This window comes from Thyridium curvatum (assembly GCF_004353045.1).
Source record: "Thyridium curvatum strain D216 chromosome Unknown NODE_30_length_408869_cov_84.441474, whole genome shotgun sequence".
Lineage (NCBI taxonomy): Eukaryota > Fungi > Ascomycota > Sordariomycetes > Thyridiales > Thyridiaceae > Thyridium > Thyridium curvatum.
The window spans coordinates 386,991-408,869 of NW_022156785.1; the positions used below are offsets into that span (position 1 = coordinate 386,991).

A 21,879-nucleotide genomic window follows, 5' to 3' on the forward strand; every position below is an offset into this window, starting at 1 on the left:
CGTGTCCCGAGTACAGTGGCCCTTTGAATACATAATACTGCTACGTATCGTATATTGTTCGTCTCCCCGATGTCTTCATCTTTTGACAACACTATTACTGGAACCAAAAGTACGCTATCTAGCTAGTGGATAGAAGCGATGAATTACGCTTTTGTCCAGGGATTCGCTGCCCGCAGCCTCTCGACGACCTTGCGATGGCCTCTCTCAGCCGCCAACTGCAGCGCTGTCTTGCCACCCTGGGAGCTACCGGGGGCATTGATATCGGCGCCTGCTGCTAGCAGCCCCTCAACAGCCCCAAGACGGCCAAATAAAGCCGCTTTATGTAGTACTGTATAGCCGTCCTTATCAACAGTATTGATGTCAGCACCTGCTGCTAGCAGCCCCTCAATAACCTCAAGACGGCCAAAGGAAGCCGCTTCATGTAGTACTGTTCTGCCGTCCTTATCAACAGCATTGATGTCGGCGCCTGCTGCTAGCAGCCTCTCAATAACATCAAGACGGCCAAAGGAAGCCACTTGATGTAGTACTGTTCTGCCGTCCTTATAAACAGCATTGATGTCGGCGCCTGCTGCTAGTAGCCTCTCGACACCCTGAAGATGGCCACGGACAGCAGCAACACATAGTGCTGTATAGCCGTGCTCATCAGGAGCATTGATGTCGGCGCCCGCTGCTAGCAGCCTCTTGACGGTAGTCTTGTCCCCATTTCTGCCGGCGTAAATGAGCGGTGTGCTGCGATTAAAGTCTTGTGCATTAACACATTGTCCAGCTGCAACCAGTATATCAACGGCTTTGCTCAGGCCGAAATATCCCACCAAATGTAGCCCTATCATACGTTTTGGAACTTCGATTCTCGGAGCGTGTAGCATACGAGCCATCAGTGCCTGGACCGACGCATCGATTTTCTTTTGGTTCTGAAGGAAATTGATGACCACTTGATCTGAGCCAGTCTCATATGGGATATGAAGACCCCAGTGGCGGGCAGCGTAGTCGTACAGTGGATTAGACAGCAATCGCTGGTCAAACTCTTGGCTCGTGTCGCAGGCTCCGGTCTCAAAGACCCTGAATGAAAGGTAAGTGACACAGGCCATCCCGATTTCAACACCTGCGTCCGGAAACCACTGATCTTGCGTCCGTACAAGGTATTCCTGTGTTGTATAGTGGACAAGCCGGATGATTTTGCTTTCTTTGTCGACTGTCACCAACCCAGCACAAAAAGATACCAGATCTTTGATGTGTGGCAAGTCTCCTTCGTCAAGACTGTCCCTTCCAGGTTTAGTTGCAAGAGCATGTTGAAGTTCCGACAACGTGAGTCGTCTCTTTGCACAGGTAATCCATGACAAAACCTTAAGTGCAAGCTTCTTCTGGCCTTGCATCTGCTTGTTGATTCTCTCCAGTGCTTGCCCATATGCAAATTCCAGTATCTTGGTTCTTTCATATCCTCCTGATGAGCTCTGCTGCTTGCTGAAGACCGTCAGCGCACTCCGAACGTCATTGACCGTCAGCCTATCCTCAAGCAGTTTGATATAAATTTGTGCCAAGAGGAACCTATTAAGATTAGCAAACACCTTGATGTATTATACTTGAGTGATCGTACATTCCATCAACAGATTCTGCTATCCCTATCACAATCTCTCTTTGGAGTCCTTTATCCTCCTGGACCACTGACGGCAGAGACTCCATAGAGCCTTCCAGGTATCGTGTGATGTCATCAGTAGTCGCACGGATCTCCCGTCTGGTGCACTTCTCTTCAAAATGGCTTGAGATCTCCGGAAGATCTCTAGACGTAACAAGAATGGATACCAAGCCGTTTCCCCGAAGGTGAAAGAGCTCGGAGAGGAACCTAGTCCGGCAGCTATCAGCTGCTTGACATTCGTCAAGGGCATCGACTATAATGAAGGTTCGTGAATATGTATCCACGACGGATTGGAGAACGCGCGAGATTTCGTCATATGATGGCCGTGTCTTGCGTTTCTCATGCCGGTCATAAAGATCACGGACAGGGTCTTGCAATGAGGGCTGGCTCTCGGCTAATTGCTTTAATATGCTCGCCAGTAAGTTGTCAATATTCTGCTCATTTTGCCGTTGATAGTTGCAGTAAATATACGCGATGCCGATATCTGGGTTGCTGTAGAACCTTGTAAAGAGGTGATCGATGACCATTGAAGTGAGAATCGTCTTTCCCGTTCCAGGGATGCCTGGACAGAACAGGGTCTGACCGCTGGTAGACAGCCAGTCCTGAAACTCGTTTGAGTCTAGGAGCCACTGGCCGGTGCCTTTCTGTCGTCTTTTCAAATAATCGCTCTGTTGCAGTCCGTAGTCCATTGGCGTAAGCCATTCGAGAATCTTGCGGTCCTCCCCACTATCAATCTTCGCCTTAACCTGGACAACATTGGCAGCTGTAGTAGATGTTGTGTTTAAAACTGTATTCCTTCGTTAGGCGTAAACTATAATACTTGGATGAAAGAAAACTAACCCTGCTGTATTAAATCCTTAATTGAATGCTCGCCATCAACATCACTTGGCTGGACATGTTGCAACAGCTCCTTCGCATACGCGGCGGCCACCGCTGCCGCATGTTCTTGCCAAGCCATGTTCTTGTGCGAGTCTGCATAGTCGCAGATGCCCCGAATGACAAGGCATGGGAAATTATCCATCAGCCCTGCTGCTTCCATCTCGACGCAGAGGACCTTGCCATCAAGCTCCTTATTAAGTCTATCCCGAAATTCTGCGTCCTTGATCACTTGGTTACCCGATGCAATCAGGCCATAGTGGATTTGCATATCCCTAGGTTTCCGCTTCACCATCTGGCTCTTGTCACAGAATTGACAGTCTTCTTCATCGTCGTCATCGTCGTCGTAGACGCCGTCGCTATCAGTGTCATTTGAAGGAGGTTTGCTGACATGTCCATATCCTGCTTTGAACAACACATCCTTCAGGGAGTCAGACCTGAGGTATCTTCGTGCCAGTTTTGGATACTTTTCTGTCATTTCATCCAGATAATGTTGTATCTGATGCCCGTGTAGTTCGTGGTATGACTTCATGACCGTCAAAGCAGTCAATAGCGATGAGGGTGGGTTGTTCAAGGCCCCGATCCGTTCAAAGCTGCCCCCTTCCGTTGCTTTCCCCTTATCCCACTGAACGACCCCGGGATATGTAGCAACTGGGCTGCTAACCACCACGTCGCCGAGACGAACCTTGTTTGACGGGATGCCTCCACCAATGCCCACCATCAGGGCGAATTTGATAGAGGGGAAGGTAGAAACCATATTGGCAACTGCTGTAGCTGCCGAATTGGTGCCAATCTTGCCCATCGGCAAGCAAGCGATGACGATATTATGTCTGCCAATAGAGCCCAAGGTGTACGTGTTATGGTCATTGGACGGCTTCGGAAGCTTATCGTGTTCGTCATCCAGCATAGCTATCGCCGCTGTCTGCTCTTTTGACAAGGCACAGACCCACCCCACAGCGTAGTCGCCGTGGGTGTAGTCTTTTCTGCCAGTCTGAGACATATCCGTATTCGATAACTTGGCTTCGTCAAGCACTTGAGATGGAGAGGTCAACGTCGTCGTAGACTTGTCGTTGGCAAACAGTAAGAGTTTCCCCCCCTTTTTTTCTTAGGAGAAAGGATCAATGGTAGGAAATTTGCACAACAGACACCTTGCCCTTTTGACCCATGCCCCTCGCACCATAGCAGCTTGATATCCTATTGAGCCGGGCAACAGCCCAGTGCCCGATCGGGCTGTGCAAACAGCGAGGTGGTGTAGAGCGAGAGGCCAGCGAGTGACCAGCGAAGTGACACCCTCCTGATTTTTTTTCAGCTCATGCATCAGTGCTCGGTTGGCACGCCCGCAGCCAATCAGGTACCAGGGGTAGGGGTGGATGTCTTCCCCCTCTGACGATAGCGTTCTTGGAGGTACTTACATCCATCGCCGCAGCCTCGCGAACTCGGTTAGACTTCGCCATCTTACGTAAACACAGGAATCAATGCAACGACCTGGACCAGACTTTGGAGACTGGACGCACTCAGCCTCACCCCGTAAGCAGGGTGGCGCCATAGGCCAATGCTCGAAGAGATGAGAAGCAACATCGTCTATACACAGAAGCATGCCATAGGAGATATGGTTGTGCGTCGCAAAGTCTTCCAATATGGGCTTGCTGCAAGATGGGATAGAACGTCCCGATGCAGATGGCCATTGTCTGGGACGTCGGCTGGCTGTCAACAGTGCTTTTGAGCGAACTAAGTCGTGGCATAACTAGAGCAGTAGGAATTGATCTGAGCCCGTTCAAGGTCGCCGCATAGGCGCAACCTACTGCCTCACCCTTCCGCTCCGCCGTTGCGACATATGTTCTGCACCGGGCCACGACGTCCCGATACGTGAGGCCAGGCATACAATAGCAGCTTCGATGCAAATTAGGCTGTGTCTTTTTGGGCATTATTTCATTTCAAAGCGGGGAAGATATAGATCCCTTGGAATAATAGTACAAATCTCCACTCCAACCGCCGGAGGTTCTCTTTTTCTGCGGGCGTCCTTGCTCAGCTCAGACATAATAACGTACAAAGACCTCTCTATCCACGCGCGACCGCCGCCGCGTTTACGCCCGGCCGGCATTGAGCAGGATGTTGGTGCCCTGCTTGCCACCAGGCAGGTAGGCGACGTTGGGGTTGGACGCCAGCGTCTGCGCGATCTCTCTGCTGGCCTCGATCTTTCGGATCTGGACGAGGCCGTCGCCGCTCTTCTGGATGGCGCGGCTGATGGTGTCTGCGCTCTCGGCCTCGCCCTCGGCGCGGATGACGTTGGCCTGGCGCTCCTGCTCGGCCTTCTCGACGATGAAGCGCGCGCGCTCGGCGTCCTGCTGGGCGATCTGCTTCTGCTCGACGGCCTTGGTGAACTCCTTGCCAAAGGTCATGTGGGTGATAGAGACGTCCTCGAGGGCGATGTTGAACTCGCTGGCGCGCTTCATGAGGTCGGTGCGGATGCGGTTCGAGACGGCCTCGCGCTGGGTGATGAGCTCGGCGGCGTCGAACTGGGCGACGATGGCCTTGAGGACCTCGTTGCCGATGGAGGGCAGGACACGCTCGTCGTAGTCCTGGCCGAGGTTCTAAGGAAGAAGGGTATAGAGTCAGCGATGCGTCGTCCTGTAGAGAATCACACAGAAGTCTATAGATTGAGTCCATACCTGGTAGATCTTGGGCAGAGCCTGCACCTCTGGCCGGTGCAGCACCCTCAGCGTCAGGCTGACCATCTGGAGATCCTTGCTGCCCGTCGTGGTGGCGATGTTGCGCGGCTTCGTCCGGACGTCAAAGATGATGCTCTTTTGCAGCCAGGGGACGAGGAAGTGTGTGCCCTCGTTGATGACCTGCTCCTTGACTCCGCTGAGCCTGTCGAAGATGACGGCCCTCGTGCCACCCTTGACGTCGTAAATCGACGCCTGCAGCAGGCCGATGCCGATGGCGGCGGGGAATGCCGCCCTGTAGATGAAGCCCATCGCGTTCGCCATCTTGCCGGTTGTGTGTGGTAGAGAGAAAGGTTCCCTCCGGAGATCGCTGACAAGAGGTGAGGTTGTTGGTCCTTCCCGGGCTTCCGCTTTGCAGTCAGTGGATGGGAGGTTCTCCAAAAGCTAAAGCTCACCACTCTAGTTCCTCGAGGTTCCACCTACCTATGGATTTGATGGTCCGTGCTCCGCTCTTTCTTCAATCAATCGCTCAGAGTCGGAACGGTGGAACTTTTCGGCTGCCATTGGGAAGGAGCGACTTGGGAGCTCGGTTTTACGCTAATCCTGATTGGCCCGAATTTTCGGGATTGTCGATGGACTGATTTCGACGCCCTGCAAACTTGGCTCCCCGTCACCCATTTCCTCATCTCAAGTCGCAATTGATTCCCTCCACATCCTTTGCACCACTCGTCAAGATGAGGCCTACTCAGATTATGCGCGGCGGTGGCGGTGACGGCCCCATCGGAAAGTACAACAAGTGAGTCAACACCAAGCTTTGGGACGGATGGCCTCGTATGCGCCTTTTCTCCGGTGACGAGACCATTCTTCCTCTGGCACCGAAGGACGCGGATGCCATACTGTCACTCATCCCGGCACATCTTGCTGACTGTTTTTGAATAGGTTCATTGGTGGCTGGGGCAACTTCGGTGAGTAACGACCGGCTTTTCACGATCCGACAACACGAAGCGACACGAGCGATTGGGAGAAGGCGCGCACGACAGAGAAGGGAACGAAGGATACACTCGACAGACCCCGATATCGTCGTAGCGGCCGACCCTGATGTACTGCAACATCAACCTTGGATGACAGAGTGACTGACACGATGCTCCTTACACAGGTGGCCTCCCTCAGCGCGGTATCGTCAGCTATGGCATCAGCATGAACCGCTCCAACCCCTTCGCCGGTGCCGCTCACGACGCCGTCTTCAACACGTGGAGGCGATTCAGCAAGCAGGTCTTCTACTGGGCTCCCCCTCTGCTGGCCAGCTACTACATCATGCAGTGGGCTACCGAGCGGTAGGTGGACTTTCTCGAGTCGCTCTTGTGACGTCCCATGTACACGAACAAACCTCTGACTTTGGATACTAGGAACGAGTACCTCAACTCCAAGGCCGGCCGTGCCGAGTTTGCCGATTCGGAGGAGTAGACGGTTTGAGGAGGATGAAGACTTGTCAGGGGACGTTCTGACCCAAGGTAGGGCAGGCGGTCCCGGTATACCAAAACTTGTACATCACTACCTAGACGAGAGATGCAATCGGATGTTGATAGAACCTACTTGCCTTTGGTTCATCTGGCGATTGTCTTCTGAATTGATGCTCTACTTACACACCTGGCTGCATTGACTGCATACATTGCATCCTTCGGCCTGACGATAACCCAGGCCTAGGCACATGTACATCTCAGCCCATTTGGCAGGAGCTCTGGGACATCTCCGGCTATGGAATGAACAAGCAGGGCCTCCCATTGATACGCCCCGGTATCAAGTAACGAGCTGAGCTTGCCACCGGGCTTCTGCAGGTACGCAATAGAGCAGCCTGCCCGCGCTGGTTGACCAAGGGACATAGAATTCTGGAGATGGTTTCGCGGCACATGCTCTCGAGATAGTATGTTAGCATCCGCTTTAAGCTTATTTTGCTATTGCCACAGCAGACACAGTCAAGTAGGTAAGTAGTCGGAGACTTTGCTTGTCCTGCCCTTAATGGCTGGAACATTGACACTGGAAGAGGACATTACTGCCTCCTGCACAACTTCGAGCTGTCCAGGCAGTCAAGACCAAGTGCATGCCCTATATGAACAAAAGGAACAGAATGATAAGTACATATCTGAATTAATTCACAGATCTTTCCATCTTCACACACTCTCCGCCGTGCTGCCCACGTGACTCTAGTCTTTATGTTGGTCTGGTCTGGTCTTGAGGAACCCACTTTCGGGCGAATCAACCGCACACCCAATTGGCGCACGGGCCACCGCAGAGCAAGCTCCAAAGAAAAAAAATTGTAGGCGTGCAAGAAAGTCTCTTGGTAAATGGGCAGCCGAATCGAAAGCGTCGTGGGTTGAAATATTCGATCCCCAGCTCAAGTCCACCTCGACATAAATCCTTACCTTTTAAGGGACTCGAGTCGTGAGAAATTTGGAAAGAAGGGACCGAGAATACGGTTTTCTTGCTCGTTTTCAAACCATAAATCACCGCAGTGGAAGCAACAAATCTTCCACACGACAATCCTCCTCAGAAGACATCGAATTCCCTTGAGGAACTACACACCCTCACAACGAGCCATTGAAACAGAAGGGACGATTGACAGTCACCTCCTTCCCAACTTCGCCCTCTCGCCTCCATATCACTCCATACCCACCACCCACAATGGCATCCAGCAAGTCGAAGCGGGACGTGACCGACGTCGCCAAGGCCGAGAAGAAGGAGAAGCGCCGCAGCGAGTCGGACGGCGTGCACAAGTCCAAGAAGGACAAGAAGGACAAGAAGTCGAAGAAGGAGAAGCTCGTCCAGGCCCTCGACGAGCACCTGCAGGCCTCGGCCGCCGCCAACGACGACGACGAGGACGACGTCCCCATGAAGGGCGCCGCGGCTGCCGCCGACGATAGCGACGCCGAGGACGCGGCGGCGGCGGAGGGCGGCGCCGTCGTCAAGGGCGCGCTGGTCGACTTTGCGCTGCCCATGGCGTCGGACAAGCACCAGAAGAAGATCTACAAGGCCGTCAAGAAGGGTACGTTCATACATTCGTCCCACACAGACCCCCCCTCCCTCCATATCCTTCCTCAAATCACGAAACACGAAAACTAACTTTTCCCTCCCCAACAGCCGCCAAGTCCCACGCCCTCCTCCGCGGCGTAAAGGAGGTCAACAAGGCCCTCCGCAAGGCCCCCGCCAAGACCCCCTCCACGGCCGACAAGATCCCCGGCATCGTCATCGTGGCCGGCGACATCAGCCCCGCCGAGGTCATCATGCACCTGCCCGTCGCCTGCGAGGAGGTCAACGCGCCCTACATCTTCGTCGCCTCGCGCGCCGAGCTCGGCGCCGCCGCCAAGACCAAGAGGCCGACCTCGGTCGTCATGCTGCTGCCCCAGGGCCGCAGCAAGAAGGCCGCCGAGGAGGGCAGCAAGGAGGACGCCAGCGAGTACGCCGAGGCGTACGCCGAGCTCGTCAAGATGGTGCAGAAGGAGTTTGCCAAGCAGATGAAGGGTCGGATCTAAATTGGGAAAGAAGTGAGGAAGGGGAAGATGCATGCTGGAGCACGGAGGAGCTCGAGATCGCTCGAGATCTGGCCGGATATGAGTCGATATATCCGCGAGGGGAGTGGTTGAAGGGCGGAGAGATTCTTCAGAGATACCTTTTGTCGAAGGGGTTGGTCTTTGGAGTTTTTGCAACTCGCTTGATATCTTACCGGCGTTATAGGTGGCTTTCGTTTCATCAGTTTGGGTTTCTGAACCTGAACCGTGGGAAAAAGGGGACATCAAAATGAACACTACTGCATAAGCATGAACCGTTTTCGCCAGTGATCGAAGTGACAGTTCCGATATGTCAGGCTGGCCAGACCTTACGCTAACCAAACATGCTCAGCACTTCTACTTGACACACAAGTATATTCATGGTATGGCAGTTAACAGCTCCGCAATAGTATGGTGTCAAGTATTTGAATTCTCGACTATCTCATGTTCCGGCCACACAAGGGCCGTGCTAAAGTACAGGCAAAGGAAATCATCGAGTGACGACTTTGTCTCCGATCCGGATATCCTCCACGATGGGTTGCTCTCTTTCTCTTCCTGGTATCAACCAACCACCTCTCGCCCTCCACAATGACTTTCTTCATTTGCTACCGGCACCACTCCAATCCCAATCCTCGATAACGGGCATCAAATCAGGACAGGCAATAGCAGCAGTAGTGCAAAGCAGAGCATTCATTCACCCTTTAGTCAAAGGGGTTGGTGCGGGTGCCCCACCAGGTCAGGAAGGTGGCGAGGCCGACCGTCTCGAGCAGCTTGGCGACGACCGAGACGCCGACCGTCTCGGCGGGCCGCTTCTCGACGAGCAGCTCGTTGATGTAGCCCGGGGCCGAGGTGGCGGCGAAGATGAGGGCGCCGAGGTAGGCGGCGCCCTTGTACGACAGGGTGCCCGTGGCGTTGATGAGGGCTCCCACGCCGTACGACTGCAGGGCCGAGCCGACGAGCGAGGTGCCCCAGGCGACGGCGGCGCCGGTGGCCTGGCGCGAGTGGAGGAACTCCTCCTTGGTGTTGGCCTCCTTGGCGCGCTGGTAGGTGGCGCCGAAGATGGGGGCGAGGACTGTTTGGGAGTAACTTGTCAGTTGACGATGGTTCTTCTCGTGGGAGGGAATGTCAAAAGTGAAGTGGGTGTGAAACTTACCGGCAAGCTCAGTGCCGTGGCAGAAGAGGGTGCCGAGGGCGATGGCCGAGGGCTTGACGGGAGGGAGGTCTGTGAGGGTTTGAGTTGTTAGTTGCGAAGGCTCATCTGATTATCTAGGCGGTGGGAGGGTGTCTCCCGAGGGAGCTCTGCGCCTGAGAAAGAGCTTGGGTCTGCCAAGCTGGTTGGGTTGAGATGGCGAGATACCGCAATTCGACACGATTCACGTCGTTGTCTCGTATCTCTTCCATCCAGGCGCCAACTTGCGCTCATAAATGAACCAGCCAAATCTCATGCGCCGAGCATCCCGGAGGAGGATCCAACCACCAGCTCTCATAGGAAGCGGGTGAGGACTCACAGTGCAGAGACATGTTTGCAGATGTGTGCAGGTCTAGGGTCTCGAGGGTGGTGTCTTGGGGTGTTGTGTGATAATGATTCAATAAAACAAAAATGTGTGCCTTTTTTGAATTATTGGAATGAAGTTGGAGAAAGGATGGGTGGGAAGGACGTCAAAGGTCAGGTGCCAGCCGGTATTTAAATGCTGCAGTCACGTCACGGACCAAAAGGTAGCTAACAAGTATGAGGGGGAGAGCTCAGGAGGGAGAGCCACCTCAGGTACAAAGCCAGGGAAGTGTGGGCTGAGATCATAGGTACACCTGAAATTGTGTGTCTCATTCCATCATGATGTGCCCCGTCCGTTGCTGTCACTACGCCACAGATGGCCCTCTCTCAATCTCTCGCTCTCTCTCTTTCTCAACGAGAGGGGCTCTGGGTCTGGTCTCTTGCAAGTGTCGGTCGGGCCATTGGGAATTGCCCTCTCCTGCTTTACCTCGGGAGATACCTCTTTGCCTGCATCCGCATCCATTGATGCTTTGCTGTTCTGTTCTGTTCTCCAGACTTTTAGCCTTTCGTCACTACTCTTTGATGATGTCACCACCTTTGCTGGGCCTGTCCCCCCTCATATTGGGCGACCTTTCCGGTTCTGGAACCCCTGCTTGGACAGTAGCGCGGGCGGGCTAGGTACCTAAGACCGTAGCACCAGTAGCAGGGATCAGCCACAGCAGCATCGATCGCAACGAACTGGAGCTTCTGTGGGTCCAGAACTTCTCTCCCACTGCGTTCCTCTCCTCCCTCCCCTCAATCCTCTTCCGCCCTCCCTGCAAGTGGCTTTGTCCCCCAGCAACGGGTCAGGTTCATTGGGTGTTCAGCATGAGCTGTCCCTCCCGAACAAGACCAGCATCGGAGCAGCTCCTCCTCGATGATCGCATAGTGGCCCTCTCGAGGCCATCAATGCGCCTCCAGTACCCGCTTGCTTCTTTTCACTTGCAATAAAGGACCCCACAATGGCTTGCGTGGGCGTTTTTAACCATGATGAAGATGGAAGAGGAAGAAGCCTCTTCTTCTGAGCAATTCCAAGGCCGACCGAAGGGAATGACATCGGCACCATCCAAGGCCCGAATGATTCGAATATCACCTGGTAGCTGAAGGCGCAGAGACCCATCCCCACCAAGAGAGACACATCTATCCGAAAGGGAGGGACCCGCCAGGCCGAACGCAATCACTGGCCAGAACTGCGTCACAAGGCACTTGTCGCTTGTTTGTTTCGTTCTGCTTTCTTTCTTCTCCCCAGCGCTGGCCTCCTGGGGACGTCACCGTCTCGCTCCCACGTCCCGGGATCGCCAGGAACATACACTTTCGACAGTCAGGCCACTACTCCGAACTCAAAGGGACTAGTTAGGTACTTGGTAGTTAGTTGAGCAAAGAGGGCAAGTTCCGATCCATTGTCTTCTTCCCTTTGAACCTTGTAAATAAGTCTTGGTCAACATAACCGAGGAGCTGCCCAGGTACGGATAGCCTGGCATTAACGCGGCTAACACAGCACTGCTCAGTATGGGTGTGTACAGCGATTCGACCTCGGACCACCTGCTGCATGGTTACGGTGTTATTCAGTTCCTGTTTCCAAGACCAAACCAGTCTCGACAATTGGCATTTGCAAGCCTCGTCTCGAGAACTCCGTAATGTATGCAGATCTCACTCACGTCTTATCACAATTCATCATATTTCAAGTTCCCATTCTCACGACAATGCTTATTATATATCATGCAGAGATCATGTGCAAGAGAAGAAGCGTCCCATCGTTAATCTTCACACCACACGCCCGCCCAACACCCAAACTAGGTAGAGAAGGACGTGGCTCGTTGGCCCCTCCCTTTTCATTTGTCCCAGTATATGTCTGCCCCCTTTCGCATCGTGATACGATTCCCCAGCAGTAACCGAACCAACCCCCATGTGTGTATTTCTAAGTAGAAACCAAAAAAGATAACGCTATTCTTTCCCGTAACAAAACACTCCGTTGAGACCCTCCCCACCCGTAAGCTCCGCCAGCTAAACCTAGTAGTCTACATTTTATCAATCATGCTGCTTGCTGCTGCTGTTGCTGTTGCTGACCCTCCTCGCCGTTGCGCAGCGCCAGCAGCGCCCGCACGTCCGACACGTATTGGAGACCTTCGAAAAGTGGTATCAGGTGCATCAGGTCGTAGTCCGTCGGGTCATTGATCCATCCCTGTATTGGTATGGCGTTGTCTACACGAGATCATCAGCGCTCTGGCACCCCGGATATATGAGCAAGTTTGTCTGGACCAAAAGACTTACCTTGGTGAAACATGTAGCTCAGCGGGCTGTTGTCCAGGATCATCACCTTGCTCAGGTCGGGCTCCACCGAGCTCAGGTCCTTGATGAACGCCCCGGCCCGGTACGTGCAGTGCTGGCGGTAATACCGCCGCGAGAAGAACTTTCTCTCCGACTCGAGCCAGTCAATGACGGGGTCGGCATACTCTTGCACCGACGCCGTGAAGACGACCAGGTTGTACCACTTGCAGACCTGTTTCAGGAAAACACGAATGTCAGCTTTGCAGTCTTGCCGAGTCATCGAGGTTTCCATAAAAACTCACCCTTCTCAGGAAATCATCGCAAAACGGCCGTTTATGAACATAATACAAGATGGGATGCTGGGGTCCGAGGCTCTGCTGTCCTGCGGCGCCCACGTATGTCGTCGTCAGTCGTACTTCTACCATGTGTCCCGAGCTCATCCTCCCTCCTTTCGACATGCTGTGTATGAGAGTTTCGTCCAGGTCCAGGATCAGCGTCTTTTGGTGCGTCCGGTCTGTAGGTTCGATGTTGAGATATGAAGGTTGCCGCCGCGGGATCAGAGGCCTCGGTGGCGCGGGCGTTTTAGGATATTTGGTCAGGGCGGCGATGGGTGATGTGGGAGACTTGAGCTGAGCCGAGATGTCCTTGGAATCCATACTGTCGCTATTGCTACCCTTCATGCTCGTGGATTGCGCCTTTCGGTGCTTGCGTTGCCGCAGTGTCTCGTCATTGTGTAGTTTGATGCGTATGGATCTCCGCGCGGGAGCTATCTCTTCTGAAGACTGCAGTGACTTGGACCGTGTGTGCCTACTAGTAGGACTTGCTGTGCTCGTCTGCCTTTCCATATCCGAGTCTGATTCCGAAGACATGCCCGAAGAAGAAGATCCCGAGGTGAACGGTGGTCTGGAAGGTAGGGGTATGATACGCCCTCCCTGCGTCCTGTTTCGGCCACCGTCCTTTTCGTCCATGGCTTGATACTCGGCAGTCATCTTGCGCACGTCGCCATTGTAGGCGCCGAACAGCTTGCGCAGCTGTAGCAGGGGGGCAAAGTTGCCGTTTTCGTCGTACAGGCAGGCGATGAGGTACACGCCGGGGGCGGCAAGCGTTGAGAGAACCCAACGGATCGAGTTGAGGAATGTGCTTGCTATGCGCTTCGGGATGGTATGCCACACCGAGGATCGCGATCCCAGGTCCTTGGTATCGCCGTGCGAGAGCAACGGCGTGCTCTCGTCTGAACCGTCTCCGGCACTGCCGCCGCGGTGGTGGTGGTGGTGGTGGTTGGCGTGCTTTTCGTTCTCCAAGCTGGCCGGATCGGATGTTGAGGGTTCTCTGTCGGTTGGTTCGCCACTGCCGGGACTGTCTTCGGAGGTGACCGCGAGGCCGAGCGAGGTTATGGAATTTGATCTCGAAGGAGAAGGGCTTGTGGACGGTGAGACACGGCCCGAGATGATGTTGAGTGAGTTCATCGTTCCATCGACCGTTGCGATGGAGGGCCGGCCATTAAGGAGATCGAACAAGCACCCAAGGGAGAAAGGCAGATCACGAATGGCTGTCGCAATGCTGGGGTGCAGTGCTGACGCTGGAGCAGGATGAGGGGTCGTCGTCGCAGGATCCTGGGTGTGCCGAGCAGATGCGAGCTCAATGGGGGCCTCGGCGGGTTCGTCGCGTTATGGAGAATTCATATGATGTTGACAGACCTCGGCAGCATCACCAGATCACCAGAGAGAGAAAGGGAGAGAGAAGGGGAAGGGAGAGGTATGGACTCAAGTAGCACAGCGCCTTTGACGCCTTTCCGAAAAATGCGGCTGATACAAAATAGAACGAGTGACTGGACGCGGGATTGAGAAAGGGCTATCGGCAACTACCTGGATGACATGACAGCTTGTTTGGGGGGGAACCGGAGAATCGAAGCCCTGGGTTTGGTTTGGTTTGGGGGGAGGGGAGTTGAGGGAATGATTGGGACGCTAGCAGAGCTCCGCTAAGGGCGGGTGGATTGGGAATTCGGGAGGCATTCGGGAGTCTTTTCTCATGCACAGAATCACATAACCAACTGGCGTCCACTGTAAGCGCCCGATCCGGCTAAGCACTGGTCCATTTACGGCCTGTTTTAGTGGCTGAAAGGCACCACCTGACGAAGCTACAGGCGGGGGTTCCCTGTCAGCGCGACCCAGAGGAAGGAACCACTTGGCTGGGTCAGAATTGACTGAAGTCCGGAACCATTCCCATGTTCTTTCCTTCCCGAGCAGTGGCTGCCTCTTGAAAACAACATAGAAAAACACACGATCTCTTCAGAAATTCCGAGACGCCTTCAGTTTACTTCTAACAAGAAAAGATTGAAGTCTTCTCACAGTACAGGCAAGTCGTGCGCAAGCATCATCGTTACATACGATTCTGCTGCAGCATCGATCGTTCTTGAAGGCTAGTTCAACAGCAAACGACGACAACTGCTCGGTTGAGGAGTTCAGCCAATGGGGTCTTCACTTCTTTTAATGTTTTCCCTCTCTATCGAATCTAATACTTCAATGTTGTTATCTCTTCGGTCATTCCCATGCATTCGTTTTTTTTTCGACATGGGAACCTCGTCCAAGTCTGGTCGTATAAACCTGGTCGCCTTATGTGTATTTGCTTTTCGTTATCCTGACAGTTGTTGAGCTGTCAAGTCCCAACATACAAGGGTGCCTCGCTTCTGGGCGCAAGTGCGCACTCCCATGTGACCATTACCCGACTGCAGCTGACGGGTGCACCCAGAACGTCAGCCTCGCAGTGCCTGATGACATCTTCAGAGCACTCGACAAAAGGGTTGGTCTCATGCTAGCAAGCGCCGCGGTCGAGAAACTCGACTGATTTCATTGCATTTTCGCCCGTTTATATCTCCTTTTTGCACACATATAGCGTTGTATCGTTGAGTATTTAATCATGCGTTTTGTCGAAGTCTCGACACTCCGCCTGGTCGAGTTTGTCGACTCGATCGAAGGCATGCCAGACTATGCCATCCTCTCCCACACCTGGGCCGAGGAGGAAGTGACCTTCAAAGACATGGAGACGTCTGACTACTACAAGAACAAGAAGGGCTGGGACAAGATCAGGCGGTCGGCTGCGCAGGCGGCCGAGGACAAGCTGCGTTACGTATGGGTGGACACCTGCTGCATCGACAAGTCGAGCAGCGCCGAGCTCAGCGAGGCCATCAACTCCATGTACAAGTGGTATGCCAGAGCAAGGGTGTGCTATGCGTTTCTGGCCGACGTGGAAACGGTGCTGGACAATCAAGCGCAGTTTATCAAGAGCCGGTGGTTCACGCGCGGATGGACACTCCAAGAGCTGTTGGCGCCTTCCAACGTAGTCTTCTACAATATGCACTGGAAGCGCCTGGGGACCAAGAAGTCGCTCGCCAACTTCATCGGGGAAGCCACGCACATCGACACCCGAGACCTCTTGAGCCAGTCTCGAGCAATGTCCAGGGGCGTCGCCCAAAAGTTCAGATGGGCCTCCAAGCGCGAGACCACGAGGGTGGAAGACCGCGCCTACAGCCTCCTCGGGATACTGAGAGTGAACATGCCGCTGCTGTACGGGGAAGGCATCAAGGCGTTCCAGCGCCTCCAAGAGGAGATCATCAAGCAGTCTGAAGACCAGAGCCTCCTCGCATGGGGCATGGGCCTCACGCTCTCCAACTTCCTACCCGAGGGCGCACTCGCACTCTCCCCCACGCCCTTCAAGAACTGTATCGATGATATGCAAACTTTCAAGCCACGCTTCCTGCCTGGTCATTCCACCGACCTACCGCCCACCCCCTGGCAGGTAACCAGCCGCGGATTGCGCATCGACCTGCCCTTGATACACTGCGAGTGGCTCAACGGCCTGGCCTGGGCCCCTATATGCTTCTTCAGCCGACCCGCCCCAGAGGGTGGGAGTGTAGACATCGCCGTCATTATCCCCCTGCGCAGGCACCAGGACGGCACGTATTGGCGGACGGTAAGGTCGACGCCCTTGCTCCTGGACATCACCGCCGACTCGGAGGAAAAGACTGCCACCGCGATGCCGCCGTACATGAGCAAGGCGCGGTACTCGTCCGTCTTTGTGCACATGCCCCTGACGCTCAAGACGCTGCAGGGCCTCTACGGGTACCCTAGCAGCGTGACGCACCTCGACGTCACGGACCTCGAGGCCAGCGGCTTCAAGGCCTACGCGTGGTGCCCCTCGGACGGCATCACGACGCGCTCCGACGACACGGTCCAGGTCGCGGGAGACCTGGGCTTCCTGTCCTTCAGCAAGAGCGGGCCTCACCAGCAGCAGCAGCCGGACGAGAAGCAGGAGGGCGGCGGGGGCGGTTTTTTGTTGTCGCCGCCGCAGGAGGCGCTCACCGTCTTCGTGGCGCGGAACCCGGCCACGGGCCTCGCCGAGGTGACGATGCGCGTCGACGCCGTGCGGCCCGGGTGCTCCGTGCTGCTCGAGTACGCCATCGTCAACTACCGCCACGAGTCGATCGCCGCGCGCAGCGAGGCGCAGGTCGTGTTTGCCGGCGAGACGTGGAGGGTGTGCAAGGTGGGCAGGGTGGGCGCAGGTGAGGGTGACGACGACGAAGAAGAAGAAGGAGGAGGAGGTGGTCAGGGCGGCCCGGAAGGCCTGTTCCGCGTCATGCGCGTGTCGCCTTCCAGGGGGATGACGCCGCCTGCGAGCGCGGCCGACAGCAAGCGCAAGAGGGGCAGCGAGTGGACGCCGACGATTCAGCCCGGGATCAAGAGGTCGTGGCCGGATGCATCTTCCCAGAAGCTGCTGGATCCCGATGAGGAGGCCGGGTCGGTGGAGGAGATGGATGAGGACTAAGGCGTCTCAGTTCCACGCAGGGCGGGCACGGGAGGTGGTAGGGACGAAGCACACAAGTCCTCAGTTGGTAAAAGGGGGACGTCGAGCTCCTGTTGATACATCTAAGGGGACGTATAAATTGGCAAATGTGTTGAGAGATCTGCGAGGCTGGAAGCAAGTCTATCCTTCCAGCACAAAAACATCACGAGCGCTCGGGTATTGGTTGTTCTTCTTCTTCTATTTACATATACACGCTGGGAACATATCCAAGGACACATATATATAGAGTTCATGATACCCTCTGTTAATACAACATCCACGGTCATCATCACAAGATACAAGTCTACTCTTGCAAGCCCGTCTGTGATTATCCCACACGCCATCCAAGGGTCGCCGCTTGGTTCCTCATATGTATACCCCCAGTTAGCTTGGAGATGACAAGAGTAAGAAATCGGGAAAGAAAAAAAGCCTGATGCAGGTGGTATGTTGAAACGGAATTTTTCGAAACACTGTTTACACGATAAACTACAGACAGAATTACAGGCTTTCCACTCGAACAACACTGACAGACAACCCCCTCTCAACCAACCAGCAAACTCCCATCGTTCATTCGTCTTCAGGGAGAAAAAAAAAAGGTATAACGGTGGATTGTAACGGTGAATGTCGTGAAACTCCCCCGGGAGGGCCCCAGGTCTCTCTCTCTCACTTCGCGGTATACTTTGCAGCAACAAGAAAATATAGAACCTGTGTGTCCGCGGCTTGTAGTCGGGTAGGCGGTACACATGATATGCACTCGTAGAGTAAGAACAACAAAAAGAGCCACACGACCGCCCCATCCGAGCTTCCTTGCGCTCTGATTAGCTCCGAGCTTTCGTGCCTCCCATATTTTTCCTTCCGACTCTTTCGCGAGTCCATCCATTTCACTTCCAGCAACCAACAACTGAAGCCATTGCCATGCCCCGGCCTACTCCAACAACGGCCACCAGCTTGGCCCTGACTGATAGCTCCGTGGCATGTACTGCCGTCGACCTGGCCAAGATAAAAAGCATTGTCTGACATTCGCTCTCCCATCGTGTCTTTTCTTCGCTATTCCTCGGGTAGTCGGTCACTTAGAAGAAGAAGTAGGCGAGCAGGAAACTGAGCAGGCACAGCATAGCGACCATCTGAACGGGGACACCCTCGGTTCCTTGGCGAACAGCTTGTTGCAGCTGCGGCTGTGAGGTTGCCGCCTTCTCTCCCGACTCCTGGGTGCTGGTCGTCTTGCGCTGCCGTAGACCCGCCGAGGCCGTCAGAGCCGCGATCTCGTCCTTTGCGCGAGCCAGCTGCTGCTTGAGCTCCTCGTACGTCTCCTTGACAATAGGTGCGGTTCCGGCCAGGACCGACGATCCCGTTTCCGACTCGGGCTTGACCTTGCGGTCGGTCTCGGGGGAGGCGAGGGAGTCGTCGGAGAGGCGAGGTGCGTTATCTGCAGCATCGCCCTCGCGGGGAGAGGCGAAGGTGTGCGATGGCGGCTCGGGAGTAGCCTCGACCTAGAGAGGTTCGTCAGTACGGATGCGCAAGAACTGGCTATGGAAACAGCACATACCCCATTCGTCTGAGACTGCTTGGCGGGAGTGCCGAGCGTAGCACCGGGCTTTCCGTCTGCGGGCAGGAAAACGACACGAATCTTCTTCTCTTGTACGTCGGATTTGGCGACACCGTCCCACTGTCAAGACATGATTAGACCTCGAGCTTGGAAGGGCAGGAGCAGCATGAGAATATGGAAAGCGTACAATCTCCTGAATGCTGACAAACTCCTTGTCGCCGGTGATGGGTACAGACTGGACCAGGAACTTGTCGCGGCACTTAACATCGAGGGCAGGATCCTGCTTCATCGCCTGGAGGAGCACTGGGGGTCCGTTAGCAACAGCCTGCGCCACGGTTCGGAGCTCCGAGACGACGGGGCATATCATACCAGTGACTTCGACATCGCGACCGGGCTCGATGCGGCCAGAGTTGGGCCGGACGCAATACCTGTAGAGCGTGAGTCCACCCGGTGTCCACCTTGGAGAGAGCTATTGACGTACTGCTTGGGAGCTGTGGTTTTGACCTGTCCACCTGTCAGTCGGGGCACTCCTCCTTCATTCACATCACCCGAAGAGGGTCTCGTACCTTGAAAGCTACAGGCGTGGTGTTGGGGTTCTTGATCCGTAGGATCTGCGAGACTTCGACGGTGAAGGGACCTGGCGACGCAAAACTTAGCAACCCCTGCCCTGCCTTTCTCCCTCTTTACCGCCTCCTGGGACATGGGATATGGGAACATACGCCGAAAGCCAAGCTCCTGGGGATCAATCTCGACAGACATGGCTGTTGCGCAGTCTCAAATCCGTGAAAAGATAAAGTTTGCCGGCGGGCGGGCTCGGAAGGGGGGGAGCTACAGCAGAGTTGTCGATAAACACCACGTTGCGATTCTCAGTGGAGGGGGGCTGCGCTAGACGGACGATGACAGGGGCGTGTACGGGCAGAATAAAAGCTATGCCGGGTAACGGTAGAACAGTTGAAGCTGCGGGAAAGACTATCGTCGTTTGTCGGGACAAAGGAAAGATGCAGCTGGCGATCGTCGAGGCGAGAGAAATTGGCCGGGAAGGAGGGCGATTGGGGGGAAAGAGCCAGAAGAGCAGGAGACCCGGTCTGGTGTAGAGGTGTGAGGTGGTGTGGGACGTGAAGTGTTATGACATATGTCTAGTGACCCGGTTCAGCAGCAAAGTGTAGCACGCGAGGGCGAGACGTGCGTGCGTGTGCGTCAGGGAGCAGAGAGTTTCACAAGGGAAGAAAAAGTAAGTTAACCTGAATCGTTCCGGCTGCCAGGTTTAGCTGATGAAGGCCCCCCAAACCATACCCGAAGGAGAGACCCTGCGGGGGATGTAGCTAAGGTAGGCACTGCTAGGGTGCATTCTAGGGACGATGTATACAAGCTCGGGACACGCCTCTTTTCTTGATGATCAATCAATGGATCACGCCAAACCAACAAAGAGTCCCTTACTCGATGTTCACTAACATGATGAGCCATTGCGGTGTTCCAAGGTTCCCTCGGCCCAGATAAATAGCCCGGACATTGCTGGAAGCTCAGCCGGTCTATGGCGCTTTAGGCGACACATTCCAGGCAGCTCCAGCACTACGTGTTACATGCATGACGTCTATCTGCTCCAACTAGCTGTCCCTCTCTTTTTTTGGCTTGCCTTTGTACTATTGTAGCAAGCTCAAGTGCCTTGACAGAAGTTCACACACATACACTTCATGCAAGCACTTTGCGTTGAATGGTTAACCCAGAACCAAGACGGAGATCCGTAAACCTTCGCATTCACCCCCGGGACCAACAATCCTCGTAGACGTCGACGTCACGTCGACACTGTCCTTCCTGCGGATCGATACCTTAGGTGCCTTAGTGCGAGAGCATTGTCTCGTCTTCTGTCAAATTCAAGGAGACCGCTGTCACAGCATCTCACCCTACCCAGTCGGGCCAGTTCAACTAGGCCCATCCATCACTGACCACCCCACCACCACCTACCGTTCACATTCAACCTCACTCGATCCCTTCATACACTCACATCTCACTTGAAACCGCACACCGTCTGCCAACCAGCACAAAATGGGACAGTCGGATCTGGACCTGCTCATCGAGATGGGCTTCGAGCGCCCAAGGGCGGAGCTCGCGGTCAAGAAGTCCGGCGGCCGTACGTTTCTGCCCCTCGTCCATTGAGAATATGCTTCGCTAACTCACATCTCATCGCAGTGCAAGGCGCACTCCAGTGGCTCGAGGACAACCAGGACAAGCCTCTCGAGCAGCTCCAGGCCGCAGCAAGCAGCGCCGGCAAGGACCAGGACGACGAGGACGAGGCGGCCATCCAGGCGGCTGTCCTTGAGGAGGGCCAGAACGCCAAGTCTCTGGTCTGCAACGAGTGCGGCAAGAAGTTCCGCTCTCACGACGCAGCCACATTTCACGCGACCAAGACGTAGGTTTCAAATGCCACATGCGCAGTCTCACTCACCCAAGAGCTACAGTCACTAATATATTGAGTATGTAGCCAACACACCGACTTCTCCGAGTCGACAGACGAGATCGCCCCTCTGACCGAGGAGGAGAAGAAGGCCCGCCTCGAGGAGCTCCGCCAGAAGCTCAAGGAGAAGCGCGCCACGCAGTCCGTCCAGGACCGGGAAGACGCCAAGCGCAACGAGGTATGCCAGCAGCAGTAGCTCACTCCCATCATCCCATCTTCCTCCCTCTCCCCTTTTGTCCCATCTCATGCCATAACTCACATCCCCTTCTTCTCCCAGCAAATCCGCCAAAAGGCGACCAAGGAGACCCAGGACGCCAAGGAGGAGCTCGCCCGCAAGGAGCAGATCAAGGAGGCCGGCCGCAAGCGCGCCGAGAAGCTCGAGGACGCCGAGGCCAAGAGGCGCATCCGCGCCAAGATCGAGGCCGACAAGGAGGAGCGCCGCCGCAAGGCCGAGGAGGCCAAAGCCGCCCGCGAGGGCCGCGAGCCCCCGCCCCCGCGCTTCGAGGCCCAGGCCGCCGGCCCCCCC

General features: G+C 55.0%; 9 protein-coding genes across 9 annotated transcripts; 4 read left to right on the forward strand and 5 right to left on the reverse strand.

The window, feature by feature from the left end:
• Window positions 1-143: 143 nt before the first annotated feature.
• E0L32_005695 (uncharacterized protein) lies at window positions 144-3,509 on the reverse strand (the record flags this gene model as incomplete). The annotated part of the gene is made up of 3 exons (XM_031140245.1): window positions 144-1,545; window positions 1,595-2,396; window positions 2,474-3,509. 3 exons carry the CDS (start codon window positions 3,507-3,509, stop codon window positions 144-146), a joined length of 3,240 nt encoding a protein of 1,079 aa, XP_030995706.1.
• A 1,084-nt stretch (window positions 3,510-4,593) lies between these two features.
• On the reverse strand, window positions 4,594-5,499 carry E0L32_005696 (uncharacterized protein; the record flags this gene model as incomplete). Its single annotated transcript, XM_031140247.1, has 2 exons — window positions 4,594-5,100; window positions 5,179-5,499. The coding sequence occupies 2 exons, from the start codon at window positions 5,497-5,499 to the stop codon at window positions 4,594-4,596; spliced, it is 828 nt and encodes a 275-aa protein (XP_030995707.1).
• Window positions 5,500-5,909: 410 nt separating this feature from the next.
• Window positions 5,910-6,639, forward strand: E0L32_005697 (uncharacterized protein; the record flags this gene model as incomplete). The annotated part of the gene is made up of 4 exons (XM_031140248.1): window positions 5,910-5,971; window positions 6,115-6,140; window positions 6,332-6,509; window positions 6,582-6,639. 4 exons carry the CDS (start codon window positions 5,910-5,912, stop codon window positions 6,637-6,639), a joined length of 324 nt encoding a protein of 107 aa, XP_030995708.1.
• Window positions 6,640-7,854: 1,215 nt separating this feature from the next.
• On the forward strand, window positions 7,855-8,702 carry E0L32_005698 (uncharacterized protein; the record flags this gene model as incomplete). Its single annotated transcript, XM_031140249.1, has 2 exons — window positions 7,855-8,215; window positions 8,311-8,702. The coding sequence occupies 2 exons, from the start codon at window positions 7,855-7,857 to the stop codon at window positions 8,700-8,702; spliced, it is 753 nt and encodes a 250-aa protein (XP_030995709.1).
• Window positions 8,703-9,418: 716 nt separating this feature from the next.
• On the reverse strand, window positions 9,419-10,238 carry E0L32_005699 (uncharacterized protein; the record flags this gene model as incomplete). Its single annotated transcript, XM_031140250.1, has 2 exons — window positions 9,419-9,939; window positions 10,226-10,238. 2 exons carry the CDS (start codon window positions 10,236-10,238, stop codon window positions 9,419-9,421), a joined length of 534 nt encoding a protein of 177 aa, XP_030995710.1.
• Window positions 10,239-12,280: 2,042 nt separating this feature from the next.
• On the reverse strand, window positions 12,281-13,982 carry E0L32_005700 (uncharacterized protein; the record flags this gene model as incomplete). The annotated part of the gene is made up of 3 exons (XM_031140251.1): window positions 12,281-12,450; window positions 12,520-12,748; window positions 12,819-13,982. The coding sequence occupies 3 exons, from the start codon at window positions 13,980-13,982 to the stop codon at window positions 12,281-12,283; spliced, it is 1,563 nt and encodes a 520-aa protein (XP_030995711.1).
• Window positions 13,983-15,432: 1,450 nt separating this feature from the next.
• E0L32_005701 (uncharacterized protein) lies at window positions 15,433-17,337 on the forward strand (the record flags this gene model as incomplete). The annotated part of the gene is made up of 1 exon (XM_031140252.1): window positions 15,433-17,337. One exon carries the CDS (start codon window positions 15,433-15,435, stop codon window positions 17,335-17,337), a length of 1,905 nt encoding a protein of 634 aa, XP_030995712.1.
• A 1,088-nt stretch (window positions 17,338-18,425) lies between these two features.
• On the reverse strand, window positions 18,426-19,660 carry E0L32_005702 (uncharacterized protein; the record flags this gene model as incomplete). The annotated part of the gene is made up of 6 exons (XM_031140253.1): window positions 18,426-18,845; window positions 18,902-19,021; window positions 19,089-19,329; window positions 19,383-19,405; window positions 19,468-19,538; window positions 19,621-19,660. The coding sequence occupies 6 exons, from the start codon at window positions 19,658-19,660 to the stop codon at window positions 18,426-18,428; spliced, it is 915 nt and encodes a 304-aa protein (XP_030995713.1).
• Window positions 19,661-20,944: 1,284 nt separating this feature from the next.
• On the forward strand, window positions 20,945-21,879 carry E0L32_005703 (uncharacterized protein; the record flags this gene model as incomplete). The annotated part of the gene is made up of 4 exons (XM_031140254.1): window positions 20,945-21,029; window positions 21,089-21,308; window positions 21,381-21,531; window positions 21,631-21,879. Coding segments are annotated over 4 exons (705 nt in total), but the record flags the coding sequence as incomplete, so codon positions are not given.